This window comes from Lycium barbarum, chromosome 9 (assembly GCF_019175385.1).
Source record: "Lycium barbarum isolate Lr01 chromosome 9, ASM1917538v2, whole genome shotgun sequence".
Lineage (NCBI taxonomy): Eukaryota > Viridiplantae > Streptophyta > Magnoliopsida > Solanales > Solanaceae > Lycium > Lycium barbarum.
Genome location: NC_083345.1, coordinates 105,654,177 through 105,673,894, shown reverse-complemented (window position 1 = coordinate 105,673,894; position 19,718 = coordinate 105,654,177). Strand labels below are relative to the sequence as shown.

General features: G+C 38.4%; 1 protein-coding gene and 1 non-coding gene across 13 annotated transcripts; both read left to right on the top strand.

Moving 5' to 3' along the window:
* The first annotated feature begins 5,311 nt into the window (after positions 1-5,311).
* On the top strand, positions 5,312-5,417 carry LOC132612424 (small nucleolar RNA R71). Its single transcript, XR_009571785.1, has one exon. It is a non-coding gene; the product is annotated as a small nucleolar RNA R71 (small nucleolar RNA).
* Positions 5,418-14,645: 9,228 nt separating this feature from the next.
* LOC132609254 (E3 ubiquitin-protein ligase CCNB1IP1 homolog) lies at positions 14,646-19,651 on the top strand. 12 transcript variants are annotated; one of them, XM_060323140.1, is made up of 10 exons: positions 14,653-15,250; positions 15,339-15,392; positions 16,549-16,624; positions 16,969-17,041; positions 17,389-17,434; positions 17,561-17,591; positions 17,867-18,122; positions 18,238-18,398; positions 18,676-18,922; positions 18,997-19,651. In XM_060323140.1, the coding sequence occupies exons 3-10, from the start codon at positions 16,555-16,557 to the stop codon at positions 19,001-19,003; spliced, it is 891 nt and encodes a 296-aa protein (XP_060179123.1). In that variant the 5' UTR covers positions 14,653-15,250; positions 15,339-15,392; positions 16,549-16,554; the 3' UTR covers positions 19,004-19,651. The 12 variants fall into 12 exon arrangements, with proteins under 12 accessions (XP_060179124.1, XP_060179122.1, XP_060179128.1 ...); XM_060323136.1 differs by having other exon boundaries at positions 16,458-16,624; positions 18,646-18,922; XM_060323135.1 differs by having other exon boundaries at positions 14,654-15,250; positions 18,646-18,922.
* Positions 19,652-19,718: the final 67 nt, after the last annotated feature.

Sequence of the window (19,718 nt, the reverse complement as noted above, 5' to 3'; positions counted from 1 at the left end):
CAAAGAGTAGAAGAACGCCCGTCGATCTGACCATCGATCAGTTCGACGGAGCGTCAAACCTGTCGTCGATTTGCCATAATTTCTAGTGACTAATCTTTCGTATGATCCACTCGACGGTGCATTCGACGTTTCGTCGATAGGTTTGACGGTCCGTCGAATGCGTCGTGTAACTGCTGTCCTGGCAATTTTCTGGGTTTCAACACTTAGGTTCTGCAACACATCAACAAACATGTAAAACAACACAACAACAAAAATTAGCGGAATGGAATAAAAATATATTGCAAAGAAAAAATGCACATGGGTTGCCTCCCAAGAAGCGCACAATTTAACGTCGCGACACGACGTGATACCACTTTGGATGCTAAGGTCCGGTGCCATATTTTAACCGGTGAGCATCGACAATCTTGTCACCATCAACCATCCAATGGTAGTGCTTTACCCTATGGCCAGTGACTCTGAAAGTAAGCGTCTCGTCGTCAGACTTTAACTCCATTGACCCATTGGGTGACACACTCACCAAAGTAAAAGGGCCGGACCACTTGGATTTCAACTTGCCTGGAAAGAGCTTCAATCTTGAATTGAACAGCAACACCGAATCACCCGGTTGAAAATCTCGTTTCAGAAGTTTGACATCATGATAGTGTTTCATCCTTTCTTTGTACAAACTCACACTCTCATAGGCATGATACCGAAACTCATCCATTTCATTCATTTGAAACAACCGCAGCTTGGTTGCTTCGTCCCAATTCATGTTCAATTTTTTAATGCCCACAAAGCCTTGTGTTCGAGTTCAACAGGTAAATGACAAGCTTTACCGAATAACAATCGATAAGGAGAAGTACCAATGGGTGTCTTGAACGCTGTTCTATAAGCCCAAAGAGCGTCATCAAGCTTAGATGAACAATCAGTTCGGTTTGCATTAACCGTCTTTGCTAAAATGCTCTTTATCTCCCGATTGGAGACTTCGACTTGCCCACTAGTTTGGGGGTGGTAAGGATTTGCCACACTGTGCTGCACGCCATATTTCTCTAAGAGGTTAGCGAATTGCTTGTTGCAAAAGTGAGTGCCACCATCGCTAATGATTGCCCTTGGAGTGCCAAACCTTGTGAATATGTTTCTTTTGAGAAATTTGGTGACACTCTTGCCATCATTGTTGGGCAATGCTACAGCTTCAACCCACTTGGACACATAGTCAACCGCAACAAGGATGTATCGCATGCCACGAGAACTTACAAAGGGGCCCATAAAGTTGATGCCCCACACATCGAATAGTTCAACCTCCATGACAAAATTCATTGGCATTTCGTGCTTCTTCCCAATGGATCCTTGGCGTTGGCATTGGTCACAAGATTTCACCATCAAATTTGCATCATGATAAACGGTGGGCCAATAATAGCCACATTCAAGCACTTTAGCTGTTGTGCGGTTCCCACTGTGATGACCCCCCACGGGAGAGTCATGGCAAGCTTTCAAGATTTTCATGGCCTCAGATTCTGCCACACATCGCCGAATGATGTTGTCGGCACAAGTGCGGAATAAATGGGGCTCATCCCAATAGTATTGACGACTATCTCTCAAGAATTTCTTCTTTTGGTAAGCCTTGGTATCGTCGGGGATAAGACCTGTCACCAAAAAGTTGGCGATATCTGCGTACCAAGGGGCAACATCACAAGATACAGCCAAGAGTCTCTCATCAGGGAAAACATCATTCAACACAAGATTTCCACTTGGTCTCCCAGCTTCCTCAAGTCTAGATAGATGATCCGTGACTTGGTTTTCACAACCTCTTCGATCTTTGACCTCAAAGTCAAACTCCTACAACAACAAGACCCAACGAATCAACCTTGGCTTTGCATCTTTCTATGTCATCAAGTATCTCAAGGCCGCATGATCCGTATGAACAACCACTTTGGATCCAAGTAGATAGGCCCGGAACTTCTCAAATGCGTAGACAATGGCTAGAAGCTCTTGCTCGATGACGGTATAATTCATTTGAGATCCATTGAGGGTCTTGCTAGCATAATAAATTGGGTGCATGATTTTGTTGTGCCTTTGCCCAAGCACCGCACCAATAGCAAATCCTCTTGCGTCACACATGAGCTCAAATGACATTGACCAATCCGGAGATACAATAATTGGAGTAGAGGTGAGCATTTCCTTCAACTCATTAAATGCCTTAAGGCATTTCTCATCGAATTCAAACTTAGCTTCTTTTTCAAGAAGCTTACACATCGGGTTGGCGATCTTGGAGAAATCTTTGATGAATCGCCGATAGAAACCGGTATGTCCCAAGAAACTGCGAATCCCTTTTACAGAGATTGGTGGAGGGAGCATGGCTATGACATCAACTTTTGCTCGATCTACCTCAATGCCATTCTCAGAAATCTTATGGCCCAGGACAATCCCTTCTGTCACCATGAAATGACATTTCTCCCAATTAAGTACAAGGTTGGTTTCCTCACACCGCTTCAATACCTTGCCGAGATTGGCAAGACATTCGTCAAAGGAATCACCAACAACAGAAAAATCATCCATGAAGACTTCCAAGAAATCTTCCACCATATCTGAGAAAAAAGACATCATACACCGTTGGAAAGTAGCCGGGGCATTGCATAAGCCAAAAGGCATGCGGCTGAAAGCAAAAGTGCCATAAGGACAAGTGAAAGTGGTCTTCTCCTGGTCCTCTAATGCAATGTTAATTTGGTTGTACCCCGAGTACCCATCCAAAAAGCAATAATAAGCTCTTCCAGCTACTCGATCAAGCATTTGATCAATAAAAGGCATAGGGAAGTGGTCTTTACAAGTTGCGGTGTTCAGCTTCCGGTAGTCCATACACACTCTCCATCCGGTGACCGTCCTTGTAGGAATCAGCTCATTCTTGGAGTTAGGGACAACAGTGATGCCTCCCTTCTTTGGCACACATTGTACCGGACTAACCCATGGACTATTTGCAATTAGATATACAACACCCGCATCCAACCATTTGATTATCTCTTTCTTGACCACTTCTTGCATAGGAGGGTTTAGCCTCCTTTGATGCTCCACACTTGATGAACTATCCTCCTCAAACTCGATTCTATGTTCACAAATACCGAAGGGAATTCCCCTAATATCCGCAATAGTCCACCCAATAGATCTTCGATAAGCCCGCAACACTTCAAGCACCTTTTGAGTTTGTTCCTCACTCAACGAAGATGAGAGAATAACCGGTAAAGTATTATCTGGGCCAAGAAAAGCATACTTCAAATGAGAAGGAAGTAGCTTGAGCTCAAGTTTTTGAGGCTCAATAATCGAAGGCTTAGCCGGGAGATTTGTTCTGTTGTCAAGATCATGAGATAGTTTCTTCGGTTCGTAAGAGTATGAACCCCGGCCAATGAGAGAATTAACTGTTTCAATATACCCCTGCATGTTATCCGCCTCGAAGTTCACCAAAACAGCCGAAAGTGTCTCGTCAAAGTGCTCCTCTTCTAACTGATGCTCCACCGCTTCGTCTATCATATTGAACGAATCAATGACTGAAATGCTCTCATAAGCACTAGGAAAATTCAACCCCTTGCTAGCTTGGAAAGTTACTTCTTCATCATTGACCCGGAATTTTATTTCATTCCTTTTCGAGTCCATTAGGGCTCTCCCGGTGGCAAGAAATGGCCTTCCCAAGATAATTGGGACTTCTTTGTCAACCACACAATCAAGGATGACAAAATTTGTCGGTAATAAGAATTCCCCTACTTTAACAAGGATATCATCAACAACCCCTACTGGTCTTTTGATGGTTCTATCGGCCATTTGGAGACGCATGCTCGTTGGTCTAGGTGTTCCCAAACCAGCTTGCTTATATATGGCCAGTGGCTTCAAATTAATACTAGCTCCATTATCACACAAAGCACGAGAAAAATCATGATGACCGATGGTGCAAGGGATAGTGAAAGCCCCGGGATCTCCCTTCTTTTCAACCCTTGATGACGAAATAATAGAGCTCACACGGTGGGTGACTTCCACCATATCATGCTTGATTGGCCTTTTCTTCGTCAACAAATCTTTCAAGTATTTAGGAAATCCCGACATTTCTTGGAATGCGTTTAGGAATGGGATATTCATTGACAACCCTTTCAATTGGTCGTAGAATCGTTGGCACTTGGCATCCTCCGTTCTTTTCATCAATCTTTGTGGGAACGGGGGAGGAGACTTATATGTTTGAGTCAAGGGTTTAATTGCCCCCGTGACCTTGTTCTTTTGAAAGCTCTCACCGGTAGTTTTTTCAACACTTGGCTCCTCGTCACCCTTTTGAACAATAGGGTGAAATTCTTTCTCTTTCTTAACAATAATAGGTACTTCAATTAGTGCCTCCATTTCTTCTTCAACCTCTTCTTCAACAACCTCATAAATGATCGGCTCGACATTTATAGGTTCAACCACCTTCTGATTTACCGCGTTTAGGATCTTTCCGCTTCTAGTGGAAATAGCTTTGCATGAGGCAATGTTATCGCCTCCACTACCCCTTGGGTTCGGAACTGTGTCGCTAGGAAGGACCCCTCTTTGCAGCGGATGTTGCTCACGAGAGAGATCTCGCAATTGTGACTCAAGTTTATGAATCGAAGCGGTGTGAGAGCCTACCACTTCGGTCAAATTTTCCATCTTCTTGTCACTCTTATGCTGGTTGTCCAATATCTTTTCAAGCATAGATTCCATCCGAGAGGTGCCTTGATCATTGGAAGGGCCTTCTCGCCAATGTTGAGAGTTAGAAGTACGACCCTTTGGTGGAACATAGGCATTGGAATTCCGATTACTATAATTGTTGTTGTTGTAATCCCTCCTGTCCGAACCACCATATTCATTTCGGCCATATTGATTGCTTGGTTGTTGGGGTCTCCATTGCTTTGGGTAACCCCCTTGAGAGTAATCAATATAATTAGCATCCTCACGTTGTGGCTGCCCCTATAGATAAGCTTCTTCCGAGACTTGGTACATTCCTGGAGTATGAGGTGGCATCTCTTCGACAACATTCACACTTTTAGCTTCTTTCTCCGTAAGCCTCTTCGACAACAAATCCACGGTGGTTTGCAATTGAGCAAAAACATGATCTCGCTCATGATTTTCTTTGGCCACCGCGGCGGCAGAGGGACTACTATATGACAGGACTTCACTATCACTCGAGTGCCAAACCTGATTGTGGGTGGTGAGCTTATCAAGCAAACGGGTGATAACGATAAATGACTTGTCCATGAAGCATCCTCCTGCAGCAGTATTGACAACAATCTGATTCATTGTATCTAAGCCCTTGTAGAATTTTTCCGTGAGAATAGCATCCGGAAATCCGTGAGTAGGAGATTAAGCTAGATAATATTTGAAACGCTCCCATGCTGAATATAATTGTTCCCCCGGAAGTTGTTTGAACTCAAAGATCTTATCCCGAAGCTCAGCTTTTTTGCTTGGAGGGAACCATTTTTTTAAAAATGTATTGGCTAACTCGTTCCAAGTATGAATAGAATTGCTGGGGAGCTTTTCATACCATTCCCTGGCTTGACCAGCCAAGGAATATTTAAAGACTCGTAATCGAAGTGCATCTACAGAAACAGCACCTTGGAATTGTTGAGAACGCACATGCAAGAAGTTCTTCAAATGTCGAAGTGGACTATCCTCCGAAGAATTTCGGAAATAACCTTCAAGTTTCAGAAGTTGATAGATAGAACTATCAATTTTGAAAGTAGCATTTCCAGTTCTAGGAGGAACCACAACAGAAGCATAGGCAGCTTCATTGATGGAATCCGCAAATATGTTTTCATCTTCATCCTCTTCCGGTGCAGGTTGGTTCACTTGGAGACCACCTTGGTTTCCTTGATTCCGATTATGTCTTCTAGCCATGTTCACCTGGTTCAGTACAACAGCAAACGAGGTGTGATGGAATAGAAAAAGTTTTAAAGAAGAGTACACAACAATTAGTAATTTCTAAACCGTATTCCCCGGCAACGGCGCCAAAATTTGATACGCTCAAATTACACCTATTAATGGCATAAAGCGGACGTTGTCAAATATAGTAACCCAAACAAGGTTGGGGTCGAATCCCACAGGGAATATGGAGAGAAAAGGATACTAACTGTATGCGATACTAGTCTTTAAAGGCTTTAGTTCTATTCCGAATATTTTAATAAGGAGATTTGGTTTGTATTTGCTATTTTTGAACTGTTTGAAATTTGTTTGGATTTGGAGAACCAAAGTTGTGTCCCCACAATGATTACACGTTATGCTATGGGTGTCAATATGATATATTTCTAATGGATCGCGGTTATGCATGCACTTAATCTCTAATACACTTCCTAATAGTTTCCAATAGTTAGAAAGTATTTCTTTTCATGATTTCTCAAATGCAGAAAAGTTATAAATAAGGTTGATTAAATATGCCAAGTAGAATTCATCTTATTCCTAAGCGAGTTCATTAAACGAGGGTTAGCGCCCCGATTTCTTGTTATATTATTTCAAATCACACCCTAGTTCATCTTTCCAAATAAACTAGGGTTTGTGCATGAACAAGTGTTTGCAACCACTTATAGAACAATGAATACGAGAAATAATAAAATACATCACAACCCATTATATATATATATATATATATATATATATATATATATATATATATATATATATAATGTTAGATACCCATTACATAACACCCATCATTTTGGGTCCACAACTTTGATTAAGGAGACTACTCACACATTATGGTCTCAAAAGTAGTAAGCAATAGAGACATAAAGCTTACAAAGGTAGTAAAGATGATGGAATATAGAATCTTGTTGTCTTCACTAAGCTCCAAAAGGGGAGTATTCAATGCTCACCCACCAATGGGACTTTTTAGTTGAGTACAATAAAATCTGAATATCAAAGTAAAAACCTAAAATGTTCTTTAAATAGGCTCCAAAAACGCACAGCAAAAACTGACAAAATTGCCCCCCCGATAGCAAGATCGACGGACTGTCGATCGTTCGACGATCCGTCGATTTCTTCGTCTTTTGTAACTTCAGCACTGTGTACCGTTCGACGGTGCCGTCGACCAGTTTGACGCTCCGTCGATCATTCCGTCTTTTTCTCCTCTGTTGAAAGATCCTTCTTGACGACACAAACGACGAAACGTCGATCAGTTCAACGCTTCGTCGATGCCTCTGTCCTTTGTCGTCTTCAACTTTGTCATCACTGAAAAATCAGGCATATTGACGGTTCAAATGACGGTTCGTCGATAGATCGACGGACCGTTGATCCTCATTTCTGGCAACTTTTTCTGTTGTTCTTTGCTTTTTGCTTTTGGGCCATTGTTTTCCTAAAACTCAACAAAACATATTAACGAGAACCAGACTTACTTGAAAATAACCAAGATTCATAGTAAAAAGACGTCGAATGTGCCACAAATCTGCGGCACATCACATTTCTTTTCCAGAAAATCTTTTTTATTTTATAATTAAGAAAAACTTTTCCATGTTTCATAAGTCAATAACACTAATATCCCTAAATTCATGAGGTGGCAGGGGCATCCATGATATACAGAGATCACATGACACGTAAACTGGGTGCCACATTATCCTTTCTACTGTCAAATAGAATGTTCACAATAACAAACATAGTCCATAAAAAATCTAATCTCAAAAATCATGAAAACGTATTGGAGCTTGACCAAATAAAATTTCAAGATTTCCCATTCCCTAGCACATGCATGCCTCTTATAAATAAAAGAAGCCTTCAGCAAAGCCTAACTGCTCCTGGTCATAAAGAGTAAGGATCTAGCTAACGCTACTGCATCGAGAAAAATAAAAGCAATTCAACTTTTCATGCACATAATAATGACAGGTTGACAAATGCACCTGCCAGAAGATGAGGCCCTTAAAGCTCTAATAGGAGCTCGCTCTGGTTTCTGTAGAACTCGAAATTGCCGATTGAGTCCACTTCGAAGACATGTCACAACGAGCCTATTGATGTAGCCACCTGCTTTTTCTGTACCCTGAAATCCAAAATGAAGATTCCGTGTGAGGGCAGTATCTCTTATATTGAAACTAGTGAATATGCCTATGCTTCACGCAGTTGCAAAAGATTTCACTTAACTAATGAAACGATCCTTTCAAATACTTAAATCTTAACGTAACTAAAAAAGAACAACGTTTTCCGAAAATTATAATTATCTTTAATTTTTCTTTCAAAAGATCAATCTAAACATACAAGTTTGTAAATTCAACACAACGGTAATTTGCATAACATAAACTTTCAAATACTAACCAAAAAGTCAAGTCAAAACATAACCTTAACTGAAATAAAAAGAAATAGCCACAAGTCCACAACAGCACAACATTACAGCAACAAAAATCCAAAGGCAAAAGTGTGAAACAGCTCTTGCATTCAAAAAGAGAAGGTTTTCACAACAATGAACTACAAGAAAATTAGCAAAAATTAATCCATAAAATATTACACTATAGAATTTTAGCAATTTTAATAGGTGGATATCAATATCTACCTTACTTTCAACCAAAAAATACGTATTGTAAATACTTGTGTTTAGCATTTGCCTTGGATATATTGGTTTCACGAAATTCTAAGGTAGCATTCTTTACATTTTAATCCTCAAATGTTCATGCAACAAAATCTAAACAATTTAAAGGCAAAAATGACTCTTAGGTCAGCCCCGGGGCTTGGGTCTAGTGGTAAGAGAGCAATGCATGATGTGTGGGTTAGGCGCACGTCACGTGTTCGAACCCTGCCGCTGACAAAAGCTTGGCATTTAAGGTAGACGGTGGACTCATTATCTACGGAGTCTCTAACCGTGGATCACTGGCCCTTAAAGATTTCTTAGTATAAAAAAAGAAACTCTTAGGCCAGCATTTGATTTTTAGAATATAAAACTAACCTTTACATTTCTCAGTAGCACTTTTGAAACAAATGTAGACATATAAATTTACTCTTTTATTCCCTTCTCAATTGTATTTTTTATCAGGTAAATATATTTTCATTCTCCCTTCGCAATTGTATATTTTTAATGTGTTCAAGTAGTTCCTTTAAAGATCTTCAGTTGTCAAATTCAAATTCAAACAAGTTGATTACTTAATTTGTATCCCTCTTCTCCTTTTTCTTTATTTTTATTTTTGTTTTACTTTTGGCTTTCTTTTTTCTTTCCTTTTTCTCTTTCTTTTTTTGTTTTCTTCATCTTCCTCACATTTTTTGCCTTATGCAAAAAATTTGTCTCCTCCCATTTTTAAGTTATTTTCTATTGTTCTTCGCAATTATCTCTCAAACACATTAGTAAATACTTTTTTTCTCTAAAATTTTCTACAAAATCCCTAAATATGATTCTAACTCCTAATCCTCCCTCCGGATAAAAAAAAGTGGCCACTTAGCTTTTTTTCCTTGGGTCAAAAAAGATCCTACCTCCGGATAAAAAAAAGTGGCCACTTAGCTTTTTTTCCTTGGGTAAAAAAAAGTGTCCACTTATCAAATCAAGAAAGAATTAACCTTGGTTTTCCAGATTTGCCCCTATTAAGTGTTATATGATCAAATCCCAATGCCGATTTAATTAGGGGTAGTTTAGTCAAATTACCTATTTTTGTTTAGGAGTTAGTATTTTCTTAAGGGGTGTGCAAATGGCTAAGTGCACTCTTTTTTTGATCCGGAGGGAGTAACTTTTCATACTACACATTAATGTGGAAATTTATTTGGTCACTAAAACTTTATGCGAGGACCTTAAATAGGAGAAAAAGGCACCCAAGGGTGTGGCCTAGTGGTCAATGAAGTGGGTTGAGAATCATGAGGTCTCAGTTTCAATTTCCAACGAGCACAACAACACTAGGTGATTTCTCTCCATTTGTCCAAGCCTAGGTGGATAGAGTTACCTAGAACCTGTGCTGGTGGAAGATAGCAAGTGTCTCATGAAAATAGTTGAGGTGCTCGCAAGCTGGCCCGACACCACGATTATTAAAAAAGAAATAGGAGAAAAGGAATTAAATAAAGACTTATAATTGAAAGAAAAAGAAAGGCATTATCTGGGAAGTAGATATATAAGAAACTTGGCCTCAGGGAGGTGCCATGTCACCTGTCTAGCAAACAGGAAGGGAAAAAAGGGGAAAATCTGAGAAAATAGATAAATAAGAATCTTATCTTAGGAGAGGTGCCACAATGCCTCTCTATAGACCACGATTATATAGATATATAGACGATACTTGTGATGACAGTCTATATGCAATGGAAAAAAAGTGCAATGGAGGATTCCTCAATGATAGAGATCTAAAGAGACACTCAACAGGTAGAGAAGATGAAAACTGAGTAATAATGTTAATCCTTGAAAATAGTGAACGTTCCGCTGTACATGTTTGTCACCTGTGAGTACGAGAAAGAAACCAGTCGGGAATTGCCAAGCCACCTTAATCCCCTGACAACACTGTTATGGACTGCAAAGCTAACGCTGACAGCATTGGCAGAGACATCAATCACATCTATTGTACCACTTTGAGTTCCCACAGCAACAAGCGGAACAGCGACAGCTGGAGAGTTCCCTCCACCTTCATGATTGTAAGCTATTTAGTGGCAAAACCAGCACCACCTCACCCAAAATCTTGATAAATTTTGTATCGTACAAACAAAAGGAGCAGTCCACAAATATACTTACGTCCCAAAGTAGCAGTCAAAGAAGGGGAAGGTACGGCCAGCATAGTCACCGCTGAAGAAAGAAGATGAAGCTGCCCAACTAGACTAATCTGCAATCATAAACTGACCTTCAGCTATGGGGGAAAAAGCTTAAAATGCCAACAACATATATTTTATACCCAAGTTCTGTCTGTGAATGTGACTAATCCATTGTTCATAATTTTGTTTGTACTCTGCCAGTATAATCCAACATGATATGCAACATTGTTTTATGACCAAAGTTACGCATGTCCAACCAACCTTGAAGGACACGTCATCCAGGCTTGTAGTGGATTTTGACAGAGAGGTCCTGCTGCTATTTGCATCATTTGACAGTGGAACTGTGCTAATCTCAGGGTTGTGACCAATGGGAATCTCTGAAGGTACAGTTTTACAGGCTTCTGGATTTGTCATGTTCTTCTGGACATCTACAGATCCTTCAGCAGTCAGGAGCCATTTCCATACTTTCCCATCATCAGAAATGGAGATCAAACGTGTCTTAGATAAAACAAGAGATTCATCACAAAAATCAAATGGATTATCAAAATCCACATCGACTGAATGATGTGCATCAGAATATAGCTTGCCAATATTTTGGAGGGCGGCATCTGAATGGGAGATAACAGCTGCAAGAATTGAGGGGGAAGGAACAGATGTGCCAATTGAGGGCATCAGTTCTTCCATCGCACACATCGTGTGCACTTGCTCTCCACTGTGACAACATGCAGATTATTATCCCTTTGAACTCCCATGAATACAGGAATTTGGTATGTGCAAGGTGAAGAAAACAAGAATATCAGAGTTTCAACTCACGGTCATGTAGAAACAAGGACAAAGAAATTTTTTACAGGGGTAACAAAAAATTAACCATTAGACTAATGAAAAAGAGCATTGCAGGTGAGTGCTCACAGGAGTTCGTGAATTCAGTTGAAAGCAACTTTTATCTAGCTACCAGAAACCCAAAGAGCTTCTGAGTTAAGTCATAACAATCCGTACTACATACAAAGCCATGATACATACAAATCAATCCATCTATTTTTTTTATCAAGTAAAATCAATCCATCTATAACTGATTGAACCCAAACTTAATCAGCTTGCAAAGTTTGTTCAAGAATAATAAGGCTGGGTTCATAATTCCCTGTTCTGAGATGCTTGTAAATCAAATTAATATCAATCAACTAAACTTCAATTCTAAAATGGTTGAGATCGACTATATGAATCCTCTGTGTCCACTTTATCCAGGTACCCTTTATTTTAAGACTGAATAATCTGTCTTTTTAAGGAAAATTAGGTGTTCTCCAAAGTTAAGAGGGTCTCCATATCTCACACTTCATACACTGAGTTACAAGTCTCTAACTAGATTAAAATGATTTCTAGCTAACACCTAGCAAACTGTGAACTTAATGTAAGTATAACGCCAATGACGAAGTTGTTTTGTCGCAAAGTCAACAGTGATTCCGAGAGAATACTGTGACGGGACGGTGTTTTTTTAAGTATGATGCATCGCCGGAGTATTTTTCGTGTTTAAGACGTGATCCGTTTGATTCGAGGCATTTTTGTGCGTCAGGGCTTAAAGGTTTTTTCCTATCGGTTACTGCATTGGGTGATGATAGTGAAAATGATGTTGTGATTAAAGAGCTACAGATTCGTACGGATACTACTGAATTGCAGAAATTAGAACGCGATTCGACGTCTAATGGAGGTAACGGAGCTACATTTTGAATGTACATATTTGAAAATTCGTATTTGAAAGTACATATTTTGTTAGAGCCTGTTTGGATTGACTTATTTTAGGTGCTTTAAAGTACTTTTGTAGAGTTTGGATAAGATAAAAGGTGCTTTTAAGCGCTTGTTTTTAAGCAAAAATAATAAAAATAAGCCAAACAGGCTATTAGTTTATGTTATATTTGATCCTATAAGTTTGTTAAAAGTGAGAACTTTTAGTTTCAGTCAGATATTTACCAGAGTCTGTGATTGCTAAATTTAATCGGAACTGTGAAAATAGAAAATATTTAATGGGAACTCACATTTGGAAGTACATAGTTTGTAGTTTATGTTATTGTTGGTTCATTTCAAGAGTGTTATGCAACTTTTTTGGGTGCAATATGAAAATTCGCATTTGAAAGTACATATTTTGTTGGTTTATGTTATTCTTTTGATCAATTTGAAGAGCATGGTGCAACTCTTTGAGGTGCAATTTCAGTTATTTTTTGGGGAAAATTACGCTCTAGGTCTATTTTTGAAAATATTAACGGAGCTACATTTCCGATGTACATATTTGAAAATTCGCATTTGAAAGTACAATTTAACCAAATGGCTTCATAAATGCAACTTCACAAGTTGTTACATAATTGCAGTAAGAAACTAAATTGGACCAAATATGCTATGCGTTTAAGCCCTTATTAGTATTCTGTTAAGTTTTATGTGAAATATGGGCATTTTTGGCCCAATTAAGTTGAAACTAGAACGGGATTCGTCGAATGGAGGTAATGGAGCTTCGGCGTCAGCTACATTTCCGAGGTACAAATGTGGAAATGACAAAATAGACCGTGATCTTATGGTTGTAGATTCAGAATAGTCCTTTAAGTATCTTTTGATCATTTTTGGTCCTTTAAGTTTGTCAAAAGTGAGAAATTTTGATCTCCATTAGATATTTACCAAACTCTTATTGTTAAATTTAATCGAAATGAAAATAGAATATATTTAACGGGAACTCACATTTGGAAGTAAATATTTTGTAGTTTGTGTTTAATTTGATCCATTTCAAGAGTGGTGCAATTTCAGTTATTTTTTGGGGGAAATTACGCTCTATGTCTATTTTTGAAAATATTTACGCCACGTAGCCCATATTTTGAGCTTGTTACCCGATTTAGCTCATATTTGTATATAAACACCCTTGTACACTATTATACACTTCATATTGTATATTGGGCTACATGACGTAATAATTTACTTTGGGCTTCATATTTTTAGTTTTTTATGTTGTTGTTTTTGAAATATTGATGAAAATTGACGTTTCTGGTTAATTTGGAGGTAATGGAGCTCCGGCGTCAGCTACATTTCCGACTTACATTGCAAAATTCGCGTTTTCACCGCACTGGAGGCATTTGATGTTCGTGGCATTTCCGAGGGAGTTGGTAGTGTTTGATCTGCAGTATGAGAAGGCATTGTTCTCGTCTGGGCTGCCGCGAGGATGTGGGAAGTTTCTGGAGGTGTTACCAGACTCGAATATTGAAGTTTTGTACTGTGCTCATCTTGATGGAAAGCTCAGTACTTGGCGGCGGAAAGAGTAAGTACTTAGAAACTTGATTAGTTTGGCATGAGTTCAACGCTCTAGTTGCTGATTGTTGAAGCTTTACGTGTGATCTTTTACTTGTTGGGGCGTATTGTAGTATGCTTGTTGGAACTTCGGATGTTTAACTGAGAACTATGAATTGCGTTCCCTCTTTGAATTTGATTTAGGATCAGTTAGTGCTATGCGTATGATCAACTATATAGTTGGACTACATTACAACAACAACAAAAAAAAAAAAACTCAGTGTAATCCCACAAGTGGGGTCTGGGGAGGTTAGAGTGTATGCAGACCTTACCCTTACCTTGTGAAGGTAGGGAGGCTGTTTCCGAAGACTATATAGTCAACTACATTGCAACAACAACAACAACAACAAAAAACTCAGTGTAATCCTACAAGTGGGGTCTGGGGAGAGTAGAGTGTATGAAGACCTTAGCCCTACCTTGTGAAGGCAGAGAGGCTGTTTCTGAAGACTATATAGTCGACTACATTACAACAACAACAGCCAAAAAAAAAAAAACAGTGTAATCCCACAAGTGGAGTCTGGAATGAGTATAGTGTACACAGACTTTACCCCTATCTTGTGAAGTTAGAGAGGCTGTTTCCAAAGACTATATAGTCGACTACATTGGCTTTTGTATTTGTCAGTAGCGCTGAACTTAGAAGGGTACTTGTAATTTTTCCATGAGAGGCAAAAATAAAATGTACAAGTAGGTTCAATTCACAAAGCTTGTGCGAAACTGCAGCTGTCTAGATGTTTAGGCTGTTGATTATCATCTTCAAATATACGTTTTCTTTCCTTGTGGTAAAATAGGATTATATTTGGTGTTTAAGTTGTATAACCAAAAAGACAAAAAGAAATGAAGTTATCTTAATTTACGAGCACCTGACGGAGGGTGCAAGCACAAGAGATAAAATGAGCGTGTTTTAAACATGTCTGACGTAGACCTCCAAATGCACCGAGTCCACTCTATGATGATTGAAGATGATAAAAAAAGGACGAGGAGAACTAGAATTACATTGAGGGAAATTGTCACATAGTCCAAAGTAGAGGGGTATTTTTTACCCTTTTCCCTAAAAAAAAATAAGTATAATTGGAAATTGTGCTCTTTCGGGTCAGGAGATTCTTATATATTTACCGAAAATCAGAGAAACACATTTTTTGCCGCCATTTCAATCAGAATTAAAACATAAAGCAGCATTAGTGCAATAACAGATTATATGATCGATAGAGAAGCTTCAATTCGAAATTTTCGTGCTAGGGTTTCAATTCCATAAGAGCCTTACATTTTCAAATTCGTCAAGGTTATGTGAAATTTATACAACTCTATATAGTTTTACAATTGAATTTTCAATTGTTTGATTTCGTTATTTTTTTCTCTGTAATTTTCAGTTATTGAGCCCTTCTGAAGGTGAAAATTTGTTTTGTTCTGATTTTTCAAATTCGGTAAGTACGTATGCAAAATGAATCTCGTTGTCTATGTTTTATTATTATTATTTTTTTTGTAATATTTTGTTGATTATGTATATATATTTCTTCGGTGAATGCATGCAGCTGTGTTTCATTTCAAGGTTTTTTGTGGACAAACTAATTATTGTGTAAAAATTTGTTGTCTCAAGTACATTGTCTACTTTATCTATTCTAACTTTAGCTATCCTACTGATCGGATCTGGAAAATTTGTTATTTTTTATTTTTTTTTTCCTTTAAAGATTTAAGTTATGTAACCTGTCATAGCCTGTTAGGCAAGCTTTTGGGAGGCCAAAAGTGCTTAGTATTTTTTTAAAAAATAAGGTGTTTGACCAAGCTTTTAGGAGAAAATAAGTGTTTTTGAGGAGTAGGAGTAGCAGAAGCTAAAAAAAGTAATAATTTTCCCGCCAAAGCACTTTTTTGAAAAGCAGTTTTGAGGAAATATACTTAGAAACACTTTTTAAAAGCTTGGCCAAACATTAATTGCTGCTCAAAAGTGTTTTTTTAAATTAATTGGCCAAACAGGCTATGAGCGTTGTATACTATCAATGTAGTAGTAGCTGATAGCTGGTTTGTTAAATTTGCTGATACTTCTGTTTACCTAAATTCTTAGTTATCTCGGTTCATGCAAGTGAATGATGTTTTTCTTTATAGAAAGTTGAGTATTCATCTACTTGTAAAACTCTGGTTTTCGACACATAAGCAGCAAGCAATTTCACGTGATAGTTAACTTTCTTGTCTAGGCCAGTTATCAAAACGTGTTTTGTGTGTTTCCTGTTAGTTTCCTTTAGCTATCCCAGTATGAACCCTCATATTTCAACATTTTGTAAGAAGCTAAAGGTTTCAGCTATGGATATTCTAGCTGTCATTAGGCATTTCTTTCACACCAAGCACGTTTGAAATTGGATTAGCCAGCTACAACTGGCTGTTAAGTGCATTGTCTCTGTGTAATTAGAGATGCAAACTTTGTTCGGAGATCTCGTCGACTGTTTTAGGGATAATTAGTCATTTCTTATTGACTATTCCTGTGTCGATGGCTATAGAGTGCATGGGATCAGAAATGTTATGCTCAGAACTTTGAATGATTCCACAACTTTGTATAACGTGCTATGAAATTGACAATCATCTCTGAAGGTTGAGATGAGATGCAATGCTTGCTGGCGAGAACTGGAAGGAAAGGCCATCACTACCACTTGTGGCCACGTCTTCTGTATCCTATTTTTGAATGTGTTCCATATAGACATGCATCTGTTTTGTGTGTTCCATCCCCCAGGGAATGTCTTAGTGGTCGAAAACTAGAGTTACAATCTTGGGAATCAAAGTTTGAATCCAACAGAGGTTACAGTAAGTCCCATCTGCCAAAGTCTTGGTGCAAAGAGTTATCCGCTATACTGGCGGCGGATAGCAGGTACTTGATGGCTCAATTGATGTGCATGGATACCACCATTATCCAAAAACAGATTACGTTCCCATATAGACATGTATGTTTGCGCAGTTTTCTCATGGACATGATTTTGGTGTACAACTGCTATGATTCCTTAACAATGTTGATAGGTCAGAATGATGCTAGCAAGATTCTCAGCAATGATGCCGCTTGTCCTATCTGTGATCAAGTTCTGTCTAAAAGGTTAGTTCTATCTAATATCGCTTTCATCTTTTGGTCAAATGTTGTTAGTTCACCTAAAAATGATTTCATTTGCAATAGATATATCTAAATTTGCACTTCCTATAACTTCTTGTCCCTTTCTCCTTTTGATTTGCTTTTCAATTTTTTTTTATATTTTGCTTTTTTTTTTTTTGGGGGGGGGGGGGGGGGGGGGGGGTGATGACACTTCAGGAACAGAATTTTGTTTTTCATTGCTAAAGTTTATTAATTGGTCTTTTACTTCTACTAGCATTAATTAAACATTCTAAGTAATGTGTGGCATCTTATTGAGTCTGTATGACCAAGCATTTGACACATTTGTTTCTCAGTCTCATGAAACCTGTGGACATCAATCCAGGCGATGAATGGATAAATGTAAGCATCCATTCATGAAAGGACTGCTCTCTTATCACCTTCTACATTTGATTTGATTTAATCATATTTGTTTCACTCATTTCTTAATCAGCGTCCTATTTAAAATTTGTTCACACCCTCATGCAGATGGTCATGGCTGGAATTACACCACAGATATGTATCCTTCATCGTCTGTCCTGTGTTGAAACATCTGTACTCTTCAGTTTTACTTTTAAAACATAGTAAAGGTGGCTTAGTTTAAATTAACGTATATTGAAGTTGGCTTAGTTTACATTAATGTATAGTGAAGTTGGCTTAGTTTACATTAATGTATAGTGAAGTTGGCTTAGTTCAAATTAACGTACTACTTCCCAAATTTGATGTAGGCTAACAACATATTTAAAGAAATGGTATTTACGTTAGCTTAAATACTTTCTCCTTAATCATATCCAGTAATGAAGAGTGCCTACAGAAGTGTGATGTTCTACATTGGGCAAAAGGAATTGGAAATGCAGTTCAAGATGAACAAGCTAGTAGCTCAATGCCGTCAGAAATGTGAGATGATGCAGGAAAAATTCTCTGAAAAGTTGGAGCAAGTACATACTGCATACCAGAAGGCGGCTAAAAAGTGCCAAATGATGGAACAAGAGATTGAGAGCTTATCTAAAGACAAGCAGGAACTCCAAGAAAAATTTGCTGAAAAATCCAGGTTCTTCTTACCGTCTTTAACGCAGATTCTAGTTGCAAAGTGTGCTGTGATTTACTGCTAAAATCTGCAATCTTTGGTACGTACTCTCAGAAATAACATAGGTTTCTACTGTCAGGCAAAAAAGAAAACTTGATGAAATGTATGATCAGTTGAGAAATGAATATGATTCAGTAAAGCGCACAGCCATTCAGCCAAGTAATTTCTTTTCAAGACCAGAGCCTGATTTGTTCGCAGATCCTGCTAATATGATGGATAACAGAGATAATATGAGAAAAGGTAACTCATTTTGTATTTAGAATAATCACATGGCACATGTGAGGCTGGTGTAGTTTGAAAAACACGATTTGTTCGTCTCAGAGTATGAATACTCATGGTCAAAATTCTTTGCATTTAAATGATGAATTCTGCTTAGGTATTTGATAACTCATTGTTAAAATTCGTAGAATTCTTTGAATTTTGAGTATTTTGCTGTCAAAACTGCATTAACCTTTTAGCAAAACATTAGTCGACTCATTTGTCGCAGATTGGTCGGTTCTCACTCCTGAAACTCCAGGACCAAGAGAAGACATATGGCCACCAGCAAGACAGAATAATTCCAACTCTGGGCCTTTCGATGTCTCGGGTGGCTCCCCTGTAAGACAGTCAGCGATACCAGTGGATGCTGGAAACAGACGAGCAGGTGGACGTCCTATGCTTGGCGTGGCAACTGGAGCAAGCAATCCCTCAATGACCCTTAGGAATCTCATCCTATCACCAATTAAGAGACCTCAACTCTCCCGCAACAGACCACAGATGTTCACGTAAGATACAAAATTTATATCCAATAAGCTAAAATATGTGAAAGCTGAATTTGTACAAATATTTGGTTTTCCAGGTTTTAAGTTGGGAGATCTGTCAATTTCAATAGTGTGGAGAAAAATATGCTTGAGATGCAACGATGGATCAGGTTTCCTCGACGTTTTCATTGGGAAATTTTTCTGTGAATTAAAGTGCCAGATATTGAAATGCTAGCTGGCTTTTCTTTTGTGGGGAGAAAAGTAAAGATGATGTAGAGTAATGTTTCATAGTTTACGTACAAATAGATGATGTGATATGCAGTTTAATACTTGCAACTTCTCTTGCACTACTTAAGTGTAGCATTTGCCTCTTTCTTACTTGAGGATTCAGAAGTTGACAGTCTGGAAAATGGAAACACCACCTTCCTTGTGCTGTAAATTACCAGTACTCTTTAGATTACATGCTGCTAACCTACCAAAACATTTCTTTTGGTATTTATGTGATCTCATGATATCACGTGGGAAGGCAAGACAACATTCGAAATTGGAGCTTTTGGGAGTGATTGGCAAAAACTTACCCATACCTGCACCAAATTGTATTAATTTATCACGATTAAGTGATAAATTGAGGTCATAGTATGCATTGATTAATTACAGTTTAGTGATAGTAGTGTATGTAAAAATACATGTTATGTAGCATTCATTGGATTGGTGTAAATATCGGGTGTGGTTAAGTTTTCTCAGGACGAGATATTACCATGCTGAACAGAGTATATACAGTAAGAATCATCAAATCCTCAAGTTTTATAAATTCATGTAT

Coding starts and splice junctions, on each gene's coding strand:
- LOC132609254 (XM_060323138.1), top strand. CDS start 16,555: ATGAGATGCAATGCTTGCTGGCGAGAACTGGAAGGAAAGGCCATCACT. Junction 16,625..16,968: donor CACTTGTGGCCACGTCTTCT/GTATCCTATTTT, acceptor CAATGTTGATAG/GTCAGAATGATGCTAGCAAG. Junction 17,592..17,866: donor TGGAATTACACCACAGATAT/GTATCCTTCATC, acceptor AATCATATCCAG/TAATGAAGAGTGCCTACAGA.